The following is a 24,669-nucleotide window of genomic DNA, read 5'->3' as shown; positions in this document are numbered from 1 at the left end:
AATGCAATTTTTCTCATTACTGAGGCAAGATTTGACAAACAGAGATTTTCAGTTGATGCGATATTCATCAAAAGAAAAACCGTCTATCATTCTTGTGCAGCACAGTGATGCTGTAAGTTGCTGTCTTACAGCGCCAGAGACCCGAGTGCGATCCTGACTACCAGTGCTGTCTGCATGGAGCTTGTACGTTCTCCCCGTGACCTCCGTGTGTTTTCTCCGGAATCTCCGGTTTTCTCCCACACTCCAAAGACGTACAGGTATGTAGGTTAAATGACTTATTATTGTAAATTTCTCTAGTGTGTGTTGGTTATGGTGCAGTGATCAGTGGTCAGCCTGGACTCAGTGGGTCGAAGGGCCTGTTTCCACGCTGTATCTCTAAACTAAACTAAACTAAATCCTGCAGTGTTTCAGGTGCTTGGTATCCTGTGCCAGCTCTTCCTCAAACAATATCTTAACCTTAGAGAGACAAAGAAATGCAGGTGCTGGATTACAACAAAAAACACAATGTACTGGAGTAACAGCGGGGCAGGCAGCATCTCTGGAGAACATGAACATGTGATGTTTTGGGTCGGGTCTCTTCTTCAGACTGCAGTTTCTCTTATCTCCATTTTATGGACATATATCTATCTACCTGCTATGTGAGGTTTTTTTCCTGTCCTATTATCTAATTTATATTTCCTAATTGGACTGATCACTCCTCCAGGCTGTGATGATAGAACCTCATTGTCCGCAGAGTGTGCAACAGTGAAGAGTGCACAGTGTGAAAAAGTGTCCCGACCTGAAACGTCACCTATCCATGTTCTCCAGAGATGCTGCCTGACCCGTTGAGTTACTCCAGCTTTCTGTGTCCTTTTCTCAGAATTCTTTTTTTATTGATCCTTGACCCCACTACACCGCACCGGTTATTGCCACACCTGAAAGTTAATTGCAAAACTGAAACTATGATAAAATGCCGGTATCATCTATCATTGGTGATGGAACCTTTTCGATGTGGTGAAGGGGCAGCACAGTGGTGCAGCAGTAGAGTCGCTGCCTTACTGTGCCAGAGACCCGGGTTCAATCCTGACCACGGGTGCTGTCTGTGCGGAGTTTGTACGTTCTCCCTGTGACTGCGTGGGTTTTCTCCAGGTGCTCTGTTTTTGTCCCACACTCCAAATACATACAGGTTTGTTGGTTCATTGGATTTGGTACAATTGTAAATTTTCCCCAGTATGTAGGATTGTGCTAATGTATGGGGTGATCGATGGTCGGCGCAGACTTGGTGGGCTGACTGGCCTGTTTCTGTGCTGTATCTTTAAAGTCCAATGTACTCAACATCGCAATCTTGTTTTGCTTCCTATTTCTGATATCTCCTCTGATATCGAGCATCTTCAATGTCACCTCCCTCACCACTTCAAGCTGCCCCTGTCTTGATCAACGGAGGTCCTGATGCTTTGAAATCCCCCCCCCCCCCCCCCCCCCCCCCCCCCACCCAAGCCTTTCTCCAAGCGCTTTCTCCAAGACCAAGCGCTGTCCTAAACATTCACGCTCCACGTTTAAGTGCCTCAACCAGCTCTGTTTGTACAGCTTGTGGTGAAGCAATTATTTATGGAATGGGGCAGCTGTTCAAACAGAGCAAAATGGTCGATATTAAATCTAAACTTCGCAAATGAAAAATTCCCTTGTGATGCAATACACCACATTTTTGGTTCAATTTCTCTGTGACTCAAAAGATTGGCCACATTTTTCATTTCTCACAGTTGCACAACACTTTGCTTGTTTTCTTGAGAATTCAAGGTTTTATTACTTGATTGCTAACCCACCAAAATGTGAGGTATTGTGTTCATATTGCATTCATCACCTCCCTTGTTCACATTATAATTTATCAGCACTATAATGTAGTATGGTGTGACTGACCATACATTCACCACAAGTTCATGAAGATGAATGTAAAATGTTGCTGTAATTGAGTTTCACATTTCCAATGAATCGGATGCCTCAGCGAAAATGTAAGTGTTCTTAGAGATAAGTAACTTGGTTTATCTCCTTGTGTTATCAATTATTTGGTTTATCTCCTTGTGTTATCAATTAACCCAACAGTTACTCTTCACTCACTCCCCAAAAGAAAGGTAGCCATTTACTGTTTGAAATTAAGATCTCATGTTGATCCTAACACAGCATGAACTTCCTTTGAACTTCATTTTTGCATTTATTGCTTTTCACTTAGTTCTTCTGAGGTCTGCAAGCAATTATTGAGGAAAACTAAATTACTCTGGTAGGGAAATCCGAAAGCCGTGGGTATTCTTCGAAAACTTTATTGTTATTGGAATTGAGTTATTTAGTGTATAATTGGAGAAGTTGCTCATCACTCTATTCTGAGTTTGTTTATAGGCTTTTTAGGAATAGATTCATAAATAGAGTTGGGGAATCAAGAACCAGAGGGCATAGGTTTAAGGTGAGGAGGGAAAGATTTAATAGGAACCCGAGGGGTAAAGATTTAATAGGAACCCGAGGACTAGTGTGGTGCAAATTGGGCCGAAGGCCCTGTTTCCACACTGTAAGACTATGACTTACAGAATCACGGGACATGGGGAGAAGGCAGGAACGGAGTACTGAATTTGGTTGATCAGCCATGATCATATTGAATGGCGGTGCTGGCTCGAAGGGCTGAATGGCCTACTCCTGCACCTATTTTCTATGTTTCTATGACTGTATCTTACATTTGCGAACTTTTCATCAGTATAAATACATTAAATACATTGTCATCAAAGTAGTTAAAATAAGTTACAGGCCTCAGTGGACCCAGCACTGGATCACTGTGGCACACCACTGTTGACAACCCTCCCATCAGAGAAACAACCCTCCACCGCAACCCTATGACTCACAAGACATAGGAGCAGAACTAGGCCATTCATCCCATCGAGCCTGCTCCATCATTCGATCATGGCTGATCTATTTTTCCCACTCCACCCCATTTTCCAAGCCTTCTGTTAACCTTTGATTCCATCAAGTTACTTTGTTAGTTCAAGTTCCTGTGCTTCTATATCACCAGCAACCTAATCTGGTCACTGCTCACCGAGGCAGTGATCACGAAAGCCTATTAATTTTCTTTGGAATTAAGCAAGTCCACGAGGATTATTTCGAATTTCTACAGATGCGCCACAGAAAGTCTTCTGACAGGATGCATCTCGGCCTGGTGTGGCAACTGCTGTGAACACGGAATTTCATTGCATCCTGGTTCTAATTTTAGTTATACAGTGTGGATATAGGCCCTTTGGCCCTTCGAGTCCACGTCGACCAGCGATTCCCCTCGTGTCCCGACACACTAGGGACAGTTTACAGAAGCCAATTACCGACAAACCCGCACGCCTTTGGAACGTCGAGGGAAACCGGAGCTCCCAGAGAAAACCCACGTGGTCCAAACTCCGTACAGACAGCACCCATAGTCAGGATCGAACCCGGATCTTTGGCGCTGTGAGGCAGTGACTCTACCACTGCACCACCGTGCCCCTCTAGATGAAATGCAATGATTTAGGTAAACTACTTACCTGAGCTTCCACATGTGTTAATTTGCGAGTTTGTTCAGCCGTCTGAGTGAGTAGACTTGTTCCTATTTCTAACATGGTTGCTGTCTGGTTTTGTACAGCATTCTGTTGGATCTGCACCATTTCACTTTTCATGTTGTCTTGGATATAGTTTTCAAGCTGCAATAAGAAAATCACAGTTTTCAGTCCATTTACTGAATTTTAAAGGCAAGGATAAGTTAAACATTTCCTGACCCCAAAAATCACCATTGATAAGATAGTCAGTCTGAACCCTTTTCTCGTGATGGAAACAACAAATACTAAAGGGTTTAGTTTAGTTTGGCTTAGAGATGCAGCACGAAAACAGGCCCTTCGGCCTTCTAAGTCTGTGCCGACCAGCAATTCCCGTACACTAATGCTATCCTACATACGAGGGACAATTTACATGTATACCGAGCCAATTAACCCACAAACCTGCACATCTTTATAGTGTGGAAGGAAATTGGAGGACCCAGACAAACCCCACGCATTTCGCCCAGTTCTCATGCTCTGTCGTGAGAAATATTGTGATCAACTAGAATTTCAAAATTAATATCAACTGCATGCTGGAAGCAGAATCAGCGGCGGGGACAGATGCGGACGGGGAGCCGGGCTGGCGAGTGTTTGCGGGACTGGTGAGTAGCTTGCTGCAGCTCCGGCCATGGAGCAGCCTCAGTGCAAGAGTCCCGGGCCATCAGAGGAGTCGGAAGCATTGTGCCGCTGCCGTGAGAGTCTCTGTGCCGAATTCGCCCTGGTGACCGGCATGGACCAGGCTATGGCTCGGAGCATCCTGGAGGACAACAAGTGGCTGCTGGAAGTAGGTACCAAGCACTGGGTAGAAGCGGTGGAAGATAGTGGCCTTCAAATGGGGGTGGTTGGAGAAAGCATCCTGCTTGCCTACTAGATTTTCACTTACTGTAACTGCAGTCGGGGGAGTTCAGAATCAGGGGTCACACAGTTCAAGAATAAGGGGTAGGCCATTAGGACTGAGATGAGGACAAACTTTCTTCACCCAAAGAGTTGTGATTCTGTCGAATTCTCTGCCACAGAAGGCTGTGGAGGTCAATTCACTGGATGTTTTCAAGAGAGTTACATTTAGCTCTTGGGGCTAACGAAATCAAGGGATATGGGGAAAAAACAGGAAAGAGGTACTGATTTTAGATGAACAGCCATGATCATATTGAATGGCAGTGCTGGCTCGATGGGCAAAATGGCCTATTCCTGTACCTATTTTCTATGTTTCTATGCTTGCGTATATGGCTTCAAAACTCGATCACTTGATTTTGAAGCATTCATGCATGGTGGAAGTACAATGTAGTCATAGAGTGATACAGTGTGAAAACTGGCCCTTCGGCCCAACTTGCCCACACCCGCCAACATGTCCCAGCTACACTACCTGCTTTTGGGCCATATCCCTCCAAACCTGTCCTATCCATGTATCAGTCTAACTGTTTCTTAAATGTTGGGATAGTCCCTGCCTCAACTACCTCCTCTGGCAGCTTGTTCCATACACCCACCACCCTTTGTATGGAAAAAGTTACCCCTTAAAAAGTTACCTTAAAAATACTTCAAACAAAAATCATTGAAATCATACTTCTACAATGCACTAAAACATAATTTTAATACATCAAATTTCAAAAAGAGGGCACCCCCCTCCCAAACCTCCCCCCCTTGGTCGCCCCACTGCCTCGCTGGGTACCACCCAAGGCCAGTGATCAGTGATCAGCCCCCCCCCCCCCCCCCCCCCCCCCCCCCCACTTTAAAAAATGCTCCGCGGCCCCTGGTTCAGACGGAGAGCACTGCCAGATGTGAGCGGGGAACTGGGGCCTGTTGTCCGTGATGTCTGGATCCTAATGCTCAGCGCTTCGTGTTTCAGAGTTGGCTAATGTTATTGATTTGTAATTAGCCCGATTTGTAATTAGTTGACAAAACCTTAATTTATTAATCCGGAATAGCCAGGGGGATGGGTTAAGTGTAATATTAAAATGACATGCAAGGTGTCAGGCTGTCTGTCACAACATACAGCCCCGATAACCCATTATTTCCTTCAGTTAAATATTGGGAAGGTAGCACTATTGTCATTTGCCACTCAGCTATAATGTTAGTTTATCTCACTGACTATTTTTTATTTTTTTTAATATTTTATTTTATTAGAAGTAAGTACAGTCATATGGCACCAAAGTGCCTAATATATATTTTCATAATACATTTTATGTACAACTTCTTTTTTTTTTTTTGTTACATTGAAAAAAGATTAGAATAAGAAAAAGAAGTTAGATAGTAAAGGATAGAATGATGTGAAATGTATAGTGTGTGAAAAAAGAAAACGAGTAAATGAAGAAAGTTGAGAAAGAAAATAGAGAAAATAAAATAAAATAAAAAAGAAAAGGAGATCATTATTTATAATCTTGACCAACCCTCGTCCAGTCCTGAAACAGTTATTTTTTACAATTGTGTTGCACCATATGATTCCAAAAAAACGACGAATGGAGACCAACTCGTTATGAATTGGTCTGATTTATTCATTAGGAGTTCACTGACTATTTCTAACCCCCCACCCAAATTCCTTTGACAGGTTGAATAGAAATGTCCCCAATCTTGTTGTTTTATTAATTGAACACATAGATGAACATCCTCAAGGAGTGTAATCAGATGGAAACTGATTCAGATGCTATGTTTAAGAGCTTGTTCAAAGAAGGGGCATATTTTAAAGGAGTGACAGAGATACTTACAGGGGAATGTGTGAGGAGGTTATTATTTGTCTTTAGTTTTAGCTTGAGCAAGGACATCTGAAGATTCAAAGTTTAATATAGTAATTGTGTTAATACTGACTCCAACCAACCACATAATGAATATCATCCATTCCGGATGTTTTATTTCTCTGATGCCATTTAAACTTCACTTGGATTTCAATCACTTCAACGCTATAGTAATTGGGATTGGGCGCATTGGAACAAAAATTTGCCCTTGGTACATATTACCTGTAATATAATAATGTATGCATGTCAGTAGGTGCAATCAAAACTAAGATCTTTTTATTATTGTTGTGTTATGAATACCACAGAAAATATTATGTACGCTCAAGATCACATTAAATAGAATATTATTGCTTAAAGTTATTAAAGTTATATATATAAAGTTATTGGACATTGCATTTCGGAAAAGTCCCAGCTGAGAGGAAGACAGCAAAATACTGAAAATATTGGGGGTGAAAATGACTTCAGGACAGTTTGTTAGAAAAATGAAGGAAATGGTAACAGAATACTTATACAGCTGAGTGAATATAATTTTATGGATGAGAAATTGTGGTCAACCAATTGATGACTTCTTTGACAAAGTAACTAGCATGTTAGATAACAAGGAAGCCAATGGATGTAGCAAATTTTGTTATACAATTTTTACAAAACTGTCCTAGCCATGTACCCGTCTAACTGTTTCTTATATGTTGGGATAGTCCCTGCCTCAACTACCTCAAGCAGCTTGTTCCATACATCCACAACCCTTTGTGTGAAAATGTTACCCCTCAGATTCCTATTAAATCTTTTCCCTTCACCTTAAACCTATGCCCTCTGATCCTTGATTCACCTACTCTGGGCAAGAGACTCTGCATCTACCCAATCTATTCCTTTCATGATCTTATACACCTCTACAAGATCCTCCTGGACTCCAAGGAATAGAGTCCCAGCCTACTCAACCTCTGCCTATAACTCAGACCCTCTGGTCCTGGCAACATCCTCGTAAATCTTCTCTGTACCCTTTCCAGCTTGACAACATATTTCCTATAACATGGCTGGATGATCAGCCATGATCACATTGAATGGCGGTGCAGGCTCGAAGGGCCGAATGGCCTACTCCTGCACCTATTTTCTGTGTTTCTATGTTAACACGGTGCCCAGAACTGAATACAATACTCTAAATGTGGCCTCACCAACGTCTTATACAACTGCAACATGACCTCCTAGCTTCTATACTCAATACTCCTGCTGATGAAGGCCGATGTGCCAAAGGCCTTTCTGACCACCCGATCTACCTGCGACTCCACCTTCAGGGAGCTATGCACCTACACTCCTAGATCCCCCTGCTCTACAACACTCCCCAGTGCCCTACCATTCACTGTGTAGGTCCTGCCCACGTTAGACTTCCCAAAATGCAACACCTCACATTTCTCTGCGTTAAATTGCATCAACCATTCCTCAGCCCACCTGACCAATTGAGATCTTGCTGCAATTTTTCACAACTATCTTCACTATCTGAAAAACCTCCCACTTTTGTATCATCTGCAAACTTGCTCATCTCTCCATGTATGTTCTCATCCAAAATTAGTACTATCCTACACCCTCGTAATAATTTTATAATTTACAGAAGCAAATAACTTACAAACCTGGACGTCTTTGGAGTGTGGGAGAAAACCCACGCAGTCACGGGCAGAACATACAAACTTCGTACAGACAGCACCCATAGTCAGGTTCAAACTCTACCACTGTGCCACCGTGCCACTTATCTCCTCAGCTCACAACCAAGATTCATATAGAAATGCTAATTGACACAGTCTGCTGTCATAAAATCATTTTTGATTTATTGCTATATTCCGCCTACTGTTTTGAAAGCAAGATAAATTTGTCATTCATTATTTTAAGAAAAATGGCATGGAAATTTCCCAAGTATCCCTTGAGAGTCCAAGTATATAATAACCATTGATTATGTATCATCCATGGCTTTAGTTCTTTCTTCGATTATTCCAGTTTATTACTGCAAACAATGATCTACTAATTATGAAGTAATGCAGGGACAGATTGAGGCTAATCCGCTATTTAGGACAGCAAGTTGTGGGATCGGCAAACATTTTACTTATTGCGCATTCAACACTGCAAGTTCAGCATGACCTTTCAAGGCTTGGGCTCTTAATAATGTAAACTATTGTGAAATTATTTATTGTTTCAAGGGAGCACAAGAGCGCGGGGGCCTGGGGAGATTAAAGGGAGCACAGGAGACTAGGATCTGGAGCGTTTGACTGGAACACAGGACACTAGGATCTGGAGCATTTGAAGTGAACTCAGGACATTCGGATCTGGACAGTATCAAGGGAACACAGGACACTAGGATGCGGAGAGTTTCAAGTAAGTGCAGGAAACTAGTATCCGGATATATTCAGGTGAGTGCGGAGGTCTGGGATATGGAGAGTTTCAGGAGAGCACAGAAGCCAGAGTCCGGAGTGTTTTGAGTGAACACGAGTGTCAAGGCCTGGAGCATTTCAAAGGGGCACAGGCGAGTGGGATCTGGAGGGTTACCTGGGCGGCACAGTGGAGAGCAGCCTCCTCACAGCGCCAGAGACCCAGGTCCGATTCTGACCTCGGGTGCTGTCTGTCCATGGAGTTTGTACGTTCTCCCTGTGACCGCGTGGGTTTTCTCCGGGTGCTCCGCTTTCCTCCACACTCCAAAGAAGTGCAGGTTTGTAAGTTAATTGGCCTCTGTAAATTGCACCTGACGTGTCGGGAGGGGATGAGAAAGTGGGATAGCATAGAACTAGTGTGATCGGGTGATTGATGGTCGGCACGGAATAGTGGGTCGAAGGGTCTGTTTCCACACGGTATCTCTGAAGACTAAAATGTTTCAAGACAGCACAGGAGACCGGCACACTGGGAGAGTACAGAAGCCGGGCACCGTGAAGTTTCAGGAGAGATGAGGATCTGGGAATTAGCGTTTGGTCAACCAGATGCCACATCATCTGGCTTTCTGAACAACAGGATACGGATTATTGGAGATAGGCACAAAAAGCTGGAGAAACTTAGCGGGTCGGGCAGCATCTCTGAAGAAAAGAAATAGGTGACGTTTTTGGGTCGAGACCCTTCTTCAGCCTGTGAGTCAGGGGAAAGGGAAACGATAGATACAGACGGTGACGTAGAGAGATATAGAACAATGGATGAAAGATATGCAAATAAGTAACGATGATAAAGAAACAGGCCATTGTTAGCTGTGTGCTCGGTGAGAACAAGTACAGGCAATGAGACTTAACAAGACGACTTTGAAGCTGGCATGACCTGGGTGGGGTAGGGATGGACAAAGAGGGGATGCAAGGGTTACTTGAAGTTAGAGAAATCAATATTCATACCACTTGAAGTTAGAGAAATCAATATTCATACCACTTATTGTCGAATTATCGGAGTTTAACTGTCATTTACAAAAACCTCTGTGAAGTTTGCAAGTTTGAAAAGTAATGATGTTAAGTATCTCCAAATGAGATGCTTTACAGTATTTGCCCTGCCCCTTGATCCTTGCGATGGGGCAAACGGACAAGCGGGGTTTAGTCCTGATACCAAGCTCCAATGCAGTTAGTGAAGAAGGATTTGAAGGTGATGTTGAGGGAAATCTTCAGTTTTTCGGAGTCGTTTCATTTGCGCTCTGCATGATCCCAAGTGGTAACCTAAACAACTGTGCTCTTTTTGGATCCCCATAAGGAGATTTGGAAATACTGCCAAATTCATGGGAACACGATACAAATGAGAAACACCATATTTATAGAATGAGAGAGACTCTCTCAAGCAGCATCTGCATTTTTACTGATGACCTCCCTCAGTATAGCTGCCAATGGGATGACAAAATGTAGGATTTGTTTTTAAGATGACGTACATCCATCTGACATAAAAAATGATTTATTTGTGGATCGAAGGCAGGAATGTTTTTTTGGAAATCACTGTGTAACCTATCTGAACTCATGAAAGCAAGATCATGTCTTTGTCAGTGCAACTGCATCTTCACATCTCATTGCAAGTTAAAGAATCTAATCAGGAACAGTGGTGGCACGGTGGTGCAGCGGTAGAGTTGATGCCTTACAGCACGAGAGACCCGGGTTCGATCCTGACTACGGGTGCTGCCTGTACACAGTTTGCATGCTCTCCCCTGTGACCGCATGGGTTTTTCTGGGTGCTCTGGATTCCTCCCATATTCCAAAAATCGGGCGGGCATGTATATTAAGTGGCTTCTGTAAACTGTCCTTAATGTGTATGATAGAACTAGTGTACGAGGTGATCGCAGGTTGCCGTGGACTCGGTGAGCCAAAGGGAATATTTACATGCTGTATCTCTGAACTAAACTAAACAAGCACACCTCACTGTGTAGGAAGACTGCAGGTGCTGGTTTATACAGAAGATAGACCAAAATGTTGGAGTAACTCAGCTTGTCAGGCAGCATCTCTGGAGTGACATTTTGGGTTGGATCCCTTCTTCAGACTGAAAGTAGAGTGGAGGGTGGAGACTGGGGGTTGGAAGAGCAACCTACCTCCTACTTCCTACCGATTTCTCCAAAGATGCCGCCTGACCCGCCGAGTTACTCCAGCACTTTGTGTCTATCTTAAGCACGCCTTGCTGGTAAGAATTGGCAAATAAGAATTTTGTTGTTCTATCTGGGACATATAACAAAACACTCGTGAGTCTGTCTCTCTTGACTGGTATATAAAATTCATTATTAGTATTGGTCGCCAAGACCTCCAGCAGCTCAGCCATTCATGTTGTAAAGTTATCAATACATCAACAGGTATGGCGAACGGCCGAAATATTCTGAAAAAATCGTGTTCATTAAAACATATTGGGAGAAGAGAGACACAAGGAACTGCAGATGCCTGAATCTTGAATAAAACGCCAAGTACTAGAGGAAAATGTGCAAAACGCAAAGTACTGGAGGAAAGACACACAGTACTGGAGTAACAGGGGGTTAGGCAGCATCCCTGGAGAATATGGATATGTGACTTTTCAGTTCAAGGCCCTGCTTTGGACTGAATGATACAATACCACTTTATTTATCCCAGAGGGAATTTGGCCTGCCAATTGAATTCAGGGCAATTGTAGCACTGAAGGAACTCACGGTCAGGCAGAATCTGTGGAGGGAATAGACCAATGGCATTATGGAACGGGTCCCTTCTTCAAACCAGTTTAATTAAGCCTGATGAAAGCCCGTTCCCTCCACAGATGCTGCCTGACCTGCTGAGTTACTCTGCCACTGTGTTTTGCGTTTGGAGAAGAGAGACCATTCTTCTGCTATTCTCAATAAAATCTAGCAGATGCAAAATGAACTCCCATCTCCTTTCCCCAAGCCAGAGTTAAAAGAGAGACTTGCAAAGTCTCTGGTCACTTCAAAGTGTTTCACGGTCGATCAGTGACCTCTGGATGCTGCCTACATTTTATGTAGATTGCCTAACAACCAAGTTGCCCACGGCTGGAAGCAACAGGATAATTATCAGATAGTTAAAAGACATTTGTACAGGCACATGGATAGGGTAGGTTTAGAGGGATATGGTCCAAACGCAGGCAGGTGGGACTAGTGTAGATGGGGCATCTTTGTCGACAAGGCACGATGGGCCAAAGGGCCTGTTTCCACACTGTAAGACTGTTTTATTTCAATGGTTCAATTGTGCTTTATTGTCACACGTGTGAAGTGCAAACGCGCACAGTGAAATTATTTTCCTACAAACAGACCACTAGCTGCTTTCTCAAACTGTTAATTCAAAAAAAAAATGTTTCCTACGAACAGTTTTAGTGAGTTTCATAAGAACTTAAGGACAATAGGAATAACTCCTGTCTGGAGAAAGTCATTGGGTTCCGAGTTTCGTTACTCATCTAAGAATCAGTATGTTCATCAATGCCTCGGTTCTGCTTTGAAGTGTCAGCTGAAATCTTTTGAGGAGATGTTCTGGAGTGCAACTTAAAACCGGAATCATCCAAATTGGACTGAGCCAAAGCTGCCGCTGAATTGTGCAAGTCTTCTGCAGCTAGTGTAGCTGCCGCCTCACGGTGCCAGAGACCCGAGTTCAATCCTGACCTTGGTTTCTGTCTGTGTGCAGTTTGCACGTTCTCCCTGTGACCGCGACGGTTTCCTCCGGGTGATCGGGTCTCCTCTCTCGTACTAAAGACATGCGGGTTTGCAGATGAATCGGCCTCTGTAAGTCGCCTCCTAGTGTGTTGGGAGTGGTTGAGAAAGTGGGATAAGATGGGACTGGTGTAAACGGGTGATTAATGGTTGGTGTCGAGTGGGTGGGCCGAAGGGTCCGGTTCCACACTGTATCATTAAACTAAACTAAACGAAACGCTGATCCACCTTCAAAACTTAGCCTAGCTCCATGGGGTTAGCCAACACAGTGACACTCTCAAGAGAATTGGTAGGAAGGATCTGCCAAGGATGAGTTCAAATCAAGTCCAGTATTTATTTTCATATGCATAAGTAGTGAGGTACAAGTTCTATCATAATGCACGTTTTCTATCAAAAAGCATATTTCCTATGGTGCAGTTTCATGTGACTTTTAACTTCTATAAATAAAAAAAATAAGATGGCTTTAAATGTAACTGTCATAACTATTCAGAACTGATCCAAAATCAATATTTGATTTGCTTTATTGTTCTATTTGAGGGCAGCACAATGGTGCAGCGGTAGATTTGAAGCCACACAGCACTTGAGACCCGGGTTCGACCCCGACTACAGGTGCTGTCTGTATGGTGTTTGTACGTTCTCCCTGTGAGGAGGTCTCGGATGCTCTGGTTTCCTCCAACACTCCAAAGACGTGAAGGTTTGTAGGTTAATTGGCTTCAGTAAAATTTGTAAATTGAATAGACACAAAATGCTGGAGTATCTCAGCGAGATAGGCAGCATCTCTGGTGAGAAGGAATGGGTGACGTTTTGTGTCAAGACCCTTCTTCAGACTGATGTCAGGGGAGTTAGCGGAACAGAGATAAAATGTAGTCGGGGACAGTAAGACTGGTGGGAGAACTGGGACGGGGGAGGGGGTGGTAAGAGAGGGAAAGCAAGGGCTATCTGAAGTTAAAGAAGTCAGTGTTCATACCGCTGGGGTGTAAGCTACCCAAGCGAAATATGAGATGTTCCTCCTCCAATTTGCGCAGGGCCTCACTCTGACAATGGAGGAGGCCCAGGACAGATAGGTCAGTGTGGGAATAAAAAATATAAAAGCAGAGGGCAGGAGGAATCACAGTGGGTGAGCAGTGAGTGAGGATGTGGCTGAACTCTCGACGGAGAAATAATACATTGGCGACTTGTTTTTCTTGCACATGGAATATTAGTCTATACCACTCACCGTGGTGACACTAGATTGTTCATTGGGTCATTTGCCAAAGCTGTCATCCTGCATGCTGCCATGGGTCTCCACATTTTAAGTAGTACTTTGATAGTTTAATTTACCAACTGTAGGTGAAGGGAGAGGTATACTGAGAGAGACACAAAGCGCTGGAGTAACGCAGTGGGTCAGGCAGCATCTCTGGAGAAAAAGGATGGGGACCCTTCTACAGATTTCTTCAGACTTAGAGTTGGAAAGGGTGCAGAAGAGATTCACCTGGGTGGTACCAGGACTTGAGGCATTGGGTTATAGGGAGAAGTTGGATAGGCAAAGACTTTTCTCTTTGGGTGTTGGAGCCTGAGTGATGACCTTGTTGAGTCGTACAAGATCATTAATAAAACGAATACTCGCAGTCTGAGGAGAAAACCCTCGCATTCACAGGGAAAACGTACAAACTCCGTACAGACAGCACCCTTAGTCAGGAGCGAACCAGGCAGCATCTCTGCTGCTGCACCACCCACTAATGTAAGTGTTCACGCAAGTCAGGGGTGTGGGTGATGGAGAGAAGCCATCATCAAACTATTATTGTGCGTCTCATGACAGAGCAGGCATACCTTGTTTAAATAGGGTTTTCTTCCTCTGCACTCTTATGAGACCATAGGTTTTGCATGTGATGAACGCAGGCAGAGACATAAACAGGAGCGAGTATATTACGATGGACCAAAGAACGATAAACAATAGAAAACTATTTAGTCAAATGGCTGCATGAACAGTGCCGTGTTAAACTGTTACAACCTTTCCATGATAAACGGAAACAATAAAAAAATGAAGCTTAATATAATAAAAAGGAACTGCGGATGCTGGTCTGTACCAAAAGATAGACACAAAATGTTGGAGTAACTCAGCGGGTCAGGTAGCACCTCTGGAGATAATGGGTAGGTGACGTGACGTTTAAGGTCGGGACCAAAGAAGTCTGAAGAGAGGCCACATGCAAATTGAAGGAGCAGTACCTCATATTTTGCTTGGACTGCTGACAACCCAGCAGCATGATTTCAAGTAACTCCTGCATTCTTTCCCACACCCCACTACCCCCCCCCCCCTCCCCACTTGTCTTCCCAGTAGTTCCACTCTTCACATCCTTTCGTTAGCACAACTTCCCCAGCCAACAATGTGCCATGATGGGCTCCACCCTTCCTGAGGTCATCTGTTGCCAGCACTGTTTTGTTCTGGCCATCTCTATCTTTTAGTTTGAAGAAGGGTTATGGGCCAAAACTATTCCTTTTCTCCGGAAATGCTTCCTGACTCGCTGAGGTACTCCAACATTTTGAGTCTGAAGTCTGAAGGGATGCTGCCCTACCCGCTGAGTTATAGTCATTGAGTCATACAACGTGGAAACAGGCACATCGGCCCACCATGCCCGCATCAACTGACATGTCCCATCTACACTAGTGCCATCTGCCTGCGTTTGGCCCATATGCCTCTAAACCTGCATATCCATGTACAGTACCTGTCTTTATTGATTCTTAAACGTTGCGATAGTCCCTGCCTCAAGTTCTCAACCACCTCCTCCAGCAGCTCGTTCCAATCAACCACCACCCTTTGTTAAGCCTCAGATTCCATTTAAATCTTTCCCCCTACACCTAAAGCCCATGTCCTCTGGTTCTCGATTCCACTCCACAGGGCAAGAGTTGAAGTTCCTCATGAATGGTGAACATATGGTTTTGTGATATGCAGTTTATGAACTTTAATCTTGATGCTTTGACAAAAACCCCCGCAAAATCTTGATGTTTGTTTTCTCTACTAAAAACACATTGGGATTGTACTGGGAGCCTGGGGTGTCTGGTGTGCGTGTGCCATGTTCCACTCATGCAATTGAGCCCATATGTGTGTATATCTTGGACCATTTCTGGTCGAGCTCAGTCGCGCAAGGTGACGTGAACTTCAATGGTGCAAAAAGGCATCAACTTTTTTGCTTGAAGACCCATGTGCAGTTTAAAGAAATATAAATGTTCGGAGTAAAGGAAACCACCATCCATCTAATGGAATGGTGACACTCGGAGTATTGCAATTACTGTGGTGAATTACTGTGGAGAGAAAAAAGTTGACCATTGCCTTTTATTACTTTGCTAAATGAGAAATGTTCTGCCAGAAACTGAGTTTGTGGTTGCACAGCATGTGAGGATAAAGCACATCCATGCAAACATTCCTCTCATGTTGTAGCGTGCATGTTCAGGTGAGTATAAGTTTTATTTCAATACGTTTGGATAGGGCAGCAGCGTGGAGCAACAATAGAGCTGCTGCCTCACAGCGCCAGAGACTCGGGTTCGATGCTAACTACGGATTAGTTTAGTTTAGAGATACAGCGCGGAAACAGACCCTTCGGCACACCGGGGCCACGCCGACCAGCAGGCCCGCATATTAACACTATCCCACTGGGGACAATTTTTACATTTACCAAGCGAATTAACCTACAAACCTGTACGTCTTTGGGGTGTGGGAGGAAACCGAAGATCTCGGAGAAAATCCACTCAGGTCACAGGGAGAATGTACAAACTCTGTACAGACAGCACCCGTAGTCGCATTCGCTGTAAGGTAACAACTCTACCACTGCGCCACCGTGCCACCCGATTGTGGAGTTAAAAAGGTGTCTGGACCATGAAAGTAGACAATCTAATGTAGACCTCATGGTCCAGTGTATTAAAAGACAATCGCAATCGTAATGATTGAAAGTGTGAACATCCCATTAGTTCAGCAAGTGTTACTGTGATTTAGTTTATGAGAAATGTTTCTCTTTATCAACCTTACCAGCAAACCTTTGATTCCTCAGTACAGGCAATCTAAATAGTGTTTTCTTATTGTCATAGAACATAAAACAGCACAGCACAGGAACAGGCCCTTCCGCCCACAACATCTGTACCGAACATGATGACAAGATGAACCAATCTCCTCTGCCTGCATGTGGTCCATATCTCTCCATCCCCTGTAGATCCATGTGCCTATCTAAACTTTAGGCTTGAGCGATACAGCATGGACCACCGACTCCGTGCCAACCAATGATTTCCCCCACACACCAGCAATATCGTAAAATTGTGCAATTTTTACCCAAGCCAATTAATCTACAAACCTGCACGTCTTTGGAATGTGGGAGGATACCACAGCACCCAGAGAGAACCCACGCGGTCACAGGGAGAACGTACAAATTCAGTACAGACAGCACCCATAGTCGGGATTGAACACGGGTCTCTGGCGCTGTGAGGCAACAACTCTACCGCTGCTCCACTGTGCCATCTAAAACCCTCTTTAACGCCACTATTGTATCTGCACCACCACCATATGCAGCTTGTTCCAGGGATCCACCACCCTCTACGTTATAAAAAGACTTGCCCCTGCACATTTCCTTTAAACACTGGGATAAAGGTTCTCACTGTCTACCCTATTTATGCCTCTTATTATTCTTCTACAAAGCCCTTCAAAATATTTGGAGTTTCCTAAAGCCCCTGTCCCACTTTCCCGAGTTACACATGAATTCTCCCGCGGTTTCCCCTTGATTCAAACTCGGAGAATGTCCGTAGGAGTCCGTGGATATTTCGTAGCGGCTCATAATGCCAGCCGTAGGTACTCGGGGCATCAGGTAAGTCAGGACGTTTTTTCAGCATGTTGAAAAATGTCCACGAGTAAAAGAAATAGCCCCGAGTATCTACGGCTGGCTATTACCGTAATTCTCCAAGTTTGAATCAAGGGGAAAACTCGGGAGAATTTGTGAGTAACTCGGGAAAGTGGGACAGGCCCTTAAGTTCATCTTTCCTGCAAGAACCCGATTGACTCATTTCCCATTAGGCTTCTGCTCCTGAAACATGACTGAAAGAGCCCTCATCAAAATCATGAAGGACACTAGAATAGAATAGAATAGAATAGAATAGAATAGAATAGAATGGAATAGAATAGAATGGAATACCTTTTATTGTCATTCAAACAACTTGGTTTGAACAAAATTGCATTTTCTACAGTTTTTACATTACAAAAAAAATCAAGACCCACACTTAACACAGTTTACATAAACATCCATCACAGTGAATCTCCAACACCTCCTCACTGTGATGGAAGGCAAAGTCTTATCTCTTCCCTTTGTTCTTCTCCCGCGGTCCAGCAGTCCAACTGCAGCGTCTAGGCAAACTGGGGCTCCGATGTTAAAGCCGACCAAAACATCACCCATTCCTTCTCTCCAGAGGTGCTGCCTGTCCCGCTGAGTTACTCCACCATTTTATGTCTACCTTCGACTTAAACCAGCATCTGCAGTTCTTTCCTAAACAGGAACGATGATTTGTCTGGGTGGTTCCCAATCAGTGGTTCATGTGGATGGCACAGTGGCAGAGTGGTACAGTGCTGCATCACAGCACCAGAGACACGGGTTTGATCCTGACTACGGGTACTGTCTGGATGGAGTTTGCATGTCCTCCCCGTGACGTGTGTCGGAGATCTTCGGTTTCCTCCCACACTCCAAAGATGTACACATTTATAGGTTAATTGGCTCTTGTAAATTGTAAATTTCCCTTGGTGTGTGTAGGATTTGCGTTAATGTGTGCTGCGATCGCTGGTCGGCACGGTCTCAGTGGGCCGCAGGGCCTGTTTCCAAGCTGTTTCTCTAAACTAAACTAAATATCTTTTTGAGGTGACACCAAAACCTGCACAGTTTCGTGGTATTTGAACAACTGGGTCAGAAAGATCATGAAAAGGATAAAAAAAATCTCAACACACAGCAGCATGTGATGTGCCCTGGGGTTTCTGTCGTACGTGGATTTTCTTTGTCCTTCTCAGCATGCCTTCTCTTGTCTGCCTTGGCATTGCTCGCGACACTCTCCTCTTCAACTCAACCTTATTCTGGCTGGAGCCTCTTCAGCTGCTAATTCTATTTTTATAGAATGCTGAGCAGTGGCGCAGCGGGTAGAGCTGCTGCCTCAAATCGCCAGAGACCCGGGTTCAATCCTGCCCTCGGCTGCTCTCTGTGTGGTGTTTGCACTTTTTCCCCCTGTTTTCTCCATGTTCTCCAATTTCCTCCCACATCCTAAAAAAGGGCATCACGGTGCCTGAAATCTGGGTTTGACCTGCCATCAAGTGCTGTCTGTACAGAGTTTGTGTGTTCTCCCTGTGACCGTGTGGGTTTTTTCTCCGGGTGCTCCGGTTTCCTCCCACACTCCAAAGACTTACGGGTTTGTAGGTTACTTGGCCTCTGTAATTTGTCCCGAATGTGTTTAGGATAGAACTAGAGTGTTCATTGGTTAGCGCAGACTCATTGGGCCGAAGAGCCTGTTTCCACGCTGCATCAAACTCAAAACGAAAAAGAAATGTAGGAAACAAACTAAAGAGTAGATTAAGAGAACCTATACTATTAATAAAACTCTCATCTTGATTGCTTTTTTAAAAACTTTGCGCAAAAACGGTACCCTTTATCGCTAGGATTTTTTCACCACCTTACTCACCGTACTCCTCTGCTCCATGCGCACCATGATTTGTTCCGATCGGTGGAAGATTACAAAAGTTATGAATGTTTAAAAAATCGTGAAATCAGCAGATTGGTCTTCTCGCCTGTCAGTTACCATGCAGGTAACGCCCCTTCCGGCACCCACTGGAGAATAAATCCCAGGAGGCGGGGCTGAGTTCACAAGTAGTGCTGATTGAGTCCGCAAGAGTGGATTCTGGAAAGCCGCTGTGTGGAGTCGGGAAAGCCGCTGTGTGGAGTCGGGAAAGCCGCTGTGTGGAGTCGGGAAAGCCGCTGTGTGGAGTCGGGAAAGCCGCTGTGTGGAGTCGGGAAAGCCGCTGTGTGGAGTCGAGTAAGCCGCTATGTGGAGTCAGGAGGTTCTGTGTGGTGCCGCGGCCGGTGAACACTGAGTGGTCCCTCTCCCCCCACACACCCTCTTCCCCCTCCCCCTTCCCCCCTCCCCCTCCTCCACTCACATCCCCCCTTCCACCCTCCCCCGATCCTCCCCCCTTCCACCAACCCCCCCCACACCACCTGCCCCTCTCCCCCACACCACCTTTCCCTCCCCCACGCCACTCCTCTTCCCCCACACCACCACCACCACCATATTAGGTACACTACATCTACCCAAGGTAATTACCCTTGCCCCTTCTTAGTTTAGTTTAGTTTAGACGTAGAGCATGGAAACGGGTCCTTCGGCTGACCGATTCTGCGCTGACCAGCGACCCCAGTGCACTAACACAATGCTACTCACGAGGGACAATTTACCAAAGCCAATTAACCTACAGACCTGCACATCTTTGGAGTGTGGTAGGAAATCAGAGCACAAGGGGAAACCCACGCGGTCATGGGGTGTATGTACAAACTCCATACAAACAGCAGCCGGAATCAGGATCGAATCTGGATATTTTTCGCTGTAAGACAGCAACTCTATCTCTGCGCCCCTGTGGTGCCCTCACTGTCCATTGTTTCAGAACTGCCCACTCTGCTCACGAACGTCAGCCAACACATTCACCAGTTCCAGCTTATCTTTAGACCCCTCTGTCTGTCTGTAACTTGTTAGACTTTGATGTTCTGTGCAGCCAAACAGCAATTCCCTTTAATTACATGTTGGGAGGTCCTTTGTCTCCAATCACTGCCGCAAACTCTTTTCCTTAATGACTGGGTGCATCATTTGGCTTGGCAGCCGTCATCTGTGCCTGTGCTGTCTGTAGGCTCGGCGTTAAGTGCTCTCGGTTCCTCCGTTAACTTGATGTCACCCCCAACGGTGCTTTCCATTTCCCAACTCACACCAAGCCCCTGTTCACTTATCTGTTTGGTGATCTCTAATAGAAGTTCATTAGGTCATGTGATAGGTGCAGAATTAGGCCATTTGACCCATCAAGTCTACTCCACCATTCAATCATGGCTGATCTATCTCTCCCTCCTCACCCCATTCTCCTGCCTTCCCCCCATTACCCCTGAAACCCATACAAATCAAGAATCTATCAATCTCTGCCTTAAGAAATATCCATTGACAGCCTCCACAGCCTTCTGTGTCTATGAATTCCACAGATTCACCACCCACTGACTTAATAAATTCCACATCTCCTTCCTAAAAGAACATCCTTTAATTCTGAGGCTGTTACCTCTAGTCCCAGACTCTCCAACTAGTGGAAACATCCTCTCCACATCCACTCTATGCAGGTTTTTCACTATTCTGTATGTTTCAATGAGGTTCCCCCCCCACCCCCCTCATCCTTCTAAACTCCAGTGAGTACAAGCCCAGTGCTGTCATGTGCCCAGTGCTGTATGTCCCAGCACCTAATATTTAGCTCCTTCCATCCAGGGCCAGTGCAGAGACAGATATTGTTTGAGGAATCTCTCATCTTCCTTGAGGCGGGTGCTGAATCCTTTGTTATTTCCGTGTTACTACTTTATCTACCATTTATTCAGCACTCAATCTGGATTGAACCCATTCGACATAATTGAGCCTTGAGTGAATAGCGGAGTAGGCTTGATCGGCCGAATGGCCTAATTCTGCTCCTATCACTTATGAACATAATTTGATACAACACTCAAACTGGTCTCGGTGGACTGAAAGGCTTGTTTCCGCACTATATCTCTAAACTAATCACGATCATACAATTGAAATCAAAATGCAGCATGGAAACAGGCCCTTCAGTCCACCAATTCCATGCTGACCATCAATCACCAGTTCACACAGGTTCTTTGTTATACTGCTTTCTCATTCACTCCCTACACACTAGGGACAATTTACAGAGACCAATTAACCTGCAAACTCGCACGTCTGTGGGATGTGGGAGGAAACCGGAGCACCCGGAGGAAGCCCACGTGGTCACAGGGAGAACGTACAAACTTCACACAGACAGCCGAGGACAAGATCGAACCATGGTCCCTGGACTATGGGGGATTTGCTCTCAATCAACAATGTCTCTTTATGTTCGATGCTTTAGCCTGAGAAATTCAGCTCTCCTCTTGGGCCTGGATTGTACTTGCTTCTTTTGTGCTTACACAATGTGTTCTTGCCTGGCGCAGGCAGCTGAATCTATTTATAAATCTTTCTGTGTTTAGTAGCACCAAGATCAGAAAGTTGCCATTCTGGCCCCTGTATTCTTCAGTAGAAACAAGGAATTAATTACAGATGCTGATTAACAAAAAAAGGTTCACAAAGTGCTGGATTAACTCAGCAGGTCAGGCAGCATCCCTGGAGAACATGGATATGTGATATTTTATATTTCTCACACTCCATATTTCTCAGGTTTGCCGTGCAAGAAAGTGAAATGCCAAACACGTTCAGCAATTACTTGATACAAGGTTTATTTAATGTCTGCAGGAATGAGGTGCAGTGATGTATCTGTGCTCTGAATTTATGTGTCAAGTGACAACGAACAATGACATTATTTTATTGTTTGAAGTCTCAACCCAAAACATCACCTATCCATGTTCTCCAGAGATGCTGCCTGTCCTCCATTAAGTCACTCCATTGTCTGAAGAAAGGTTTCGGCCCGAAACATTGCCTATTTCCTTCACTCCATAGATGCTGCTGCACCCGCTGAGTTTCTCCAGCACTTTTGTCTACCTGCGATTTTCCAGCATCTGCAGTTCCTTCTTAAACACTCCATTGGTTAATTGGCTTCTGTGAATTGTCCCTAGCGTGTAGGATAGAACTAGTGTACGGGTGATCCCTAGGGCCTGTTTCCATTATGTATCTCTAATCTAAACCAAATCTATTTCCTCCATTCCTTGCTTATTCATATTCCTCCCCAAAAGCCTCATATGCCACTAATGTACTTGGCTCATCCAACAACCCTGGCAGTTCATTCCAGGCACTCACCACCCTCTGCGTAAAAAAAAAAGTTGTCCCGCACATCTCCTTTAAACGTTGCCCCTCTTAGCTTAAAGCTATGCCCTCATATATTTGATTTTTCCATCCTGAGAAAAAAGGTTCTGACTGTCTATCCTATCTATACCTCCCATAATTTAATATACTTCTCTCAGGTCTCCCCACAGCCACCGGCATTCCAGAGAAAACAATTCAAGTCTATCCAAACTCTCCCTATAGCTAATACCCCCAAAGCCAGGCAAGATTCTGGTAAAACCTCCTCTACACCCTTTCCAAAGCCTCCACATCCATCCTGTAATGGGGCGGCCAGAACTGCACATACTGTAATACTCCAAATCATGGGCCTGGGCGACTACAGGCCCAAAAAATGTTGAAAACATTTTTGCTGTCGTAGGTACTGTCGTAGGTTGTCATAGATGCTGTCGTAGGTTGTTGGCAGGTGCCGTAGGTGAATTCCATTAAAACTACCTGGCAGTCGCCTAAAGAGTTGGACAAGCCCATTACGGTCAACATTCATCAGGCCTTATTGATTAATTCACCCTCATTATGATTTTTACTGAACTGTACATATGGACATCCTAATCCCCTGGATAAACACAAGTAAAATAATATTCTAATGTATGTTTCTTGGATTCAAAGTAGAAGGTTTTAGACAATATAAATGTTGTCGCAGTGTTGCCCACGCATTTGTTTTCTGTATCTCTTTATACATCCCTCTTCCTTTCTATGAAGCATTCAGAGTCCAAGCCCTCGATCCTTGCTCCCTTTTCCATTTCTCATTAATTGCCAACATTTGGCATCAGCTGCTACGGACTTCATATTTAAAAAAAGTCTAATGTAGAAGCAAATCAAATGCTCATTGCAAATCCAAGAAAATATCCCAAATTCACATCTCCCTTTCCATTAGTTCAAGATTAGTTTCTCAGAAAATGCAACAGGATTAGTCATGAAACGATTGTTTTACATGGAGCGTGTCCAAATTCTTCATTTCACCACATTTGTGGGGATTATCGAGAACTGCTTGCGATGAACGATTTGTGTTAGCTGGATGGTTACCATGCACACAATAGGGGTTCCGACCCGAGATAAATGGGATCACTTGATGGTCCAACACAATACTGCAGATTTGTTAACACAAGTCGCCTGTTGGGAATGAAGATAGACACAATGTGCTGGGGCAACTCAGCTTGTCAGGCAGCACATCTGGAGGACAAGGATGGGTGACGTTTCGGATTGGAACCCTTCTTCGGACCGTGCCTGTTAGTAATTCAGGACTTCAATAGGGTTCCCACTATTTCACTGGAATCCCATAGAAGATGCTTAAAACAACTTTAAAGGCTCAAATAGCAGCACTTGTCCTTTGTCGGTAATATCTATACTATTACTAAAACTCACATCTTGACCACTTTTTTATTGCCTTTTTTTTTAAATTTGCGCAAAAACCAGTACCCTTTATCGCTAGGATTATTTTGCCACCTTACTCACCGTTCTCCACTCCTCCAAGCGCACCAAGTTTTGTTCCAATTGGTGGAAGATTACAAATATTATGAATGTTCAAAAAATTGTGAGATCAGCAGATTGGTCTTCTCGCCTGTCAGTCACCATGAAGGTAACGCCCCTTCCGGCACTCGCTGGTGAATAAAGCCCTGGAGGCGGGGCTGATTCCACAAGTGCTGATTGAGTATGCAAATGTGGAGTCGGGTAAGCTGCTGTGTGGTCGGGAGGTGTTGTGTGGTGTCGGGTAAGCCGCTGTGTGGAGTCGGGAAAGTTGCAGTGTGGAGTCGGGAAAGTCGCTGTGTTGTGCAGCGGCCAGTGGCTGCTGAATGGAGTCCCTCCCCAACACACACCCCGCACACCCCCCTTCCACCCTCCCCCTCCTCCACACACACATCCACTTCCCCCTCCTCCCTACACACCCATACCCCCCCTTTACCCCTCCCCGTTCCTCCTCATCTCCCCACCCTCCACGTCACCCCACCCCCCCACGCCACTCCACCCCCCCAATGCCACCCCACCCACCCATGCCCCCCTACCTCCCCCAAACCACCCCCCCCCCCACCCCACCCCCGTCCCCCACGCCACCCCTCCCCCCCACGCCACCCCCACCCCCACGCCACCCCCCCTCCCTTACACACACCCTCCCCCACCCCCACCCTTCCCCCACACCACCCCCTCTCCCACACCATGGTGGAATATTGCATTGGGGAATGGGTTGCATTGGGGGACCAGGCCTATCGTGTGACTGGGACCC

The 24,669-nt window shown here is 45.0% G+C and overlaps 1 protein-coding gene across 1 annotated transcript in view; it reads right to left on the bottom strand.

Annotated features, from left to right (window-relative positions):
- angpt2 (angiopoietin 2) overlaps positions 1-24,669 on the bottom strand; it is an 86,440-nt gene that overhangs the window by 47,787 nt on the left and 13,984 nt on the right. The window contains exon 2 of the mRNA XM_033020682.1: positions 3,528-3,683. Coding sequence (XP_032876573.1) covers positions 3,528-3,683 — 156 coding nt within the window. The remainder of the gene's footprint in view (positions 1-3,527; positions 3,684-24,669) is intronic.

Source organism: Amblyraja radiata, chromosome 5, assembly GCF_010909765.2.
Source record: "Amblyraja radiata isolate CabotCenter1 chromosome 5, sAmbRad1.1.pri, whole genome shotgun sequence".
In the NCBI taxonomy this organism is placed as follows: domain Eukaryota; kingdom Metazoa; phylum Chordata; class Chondrichthyes; order Rajiformes; family Rajidae; genus Amblyraja; species Amblyraja radiata.
The sequence above is the reverse complement of the archived record's forward strand: the minus strand, read 5'-3'. Positions and strand labels throughout refer to the sequence as shown.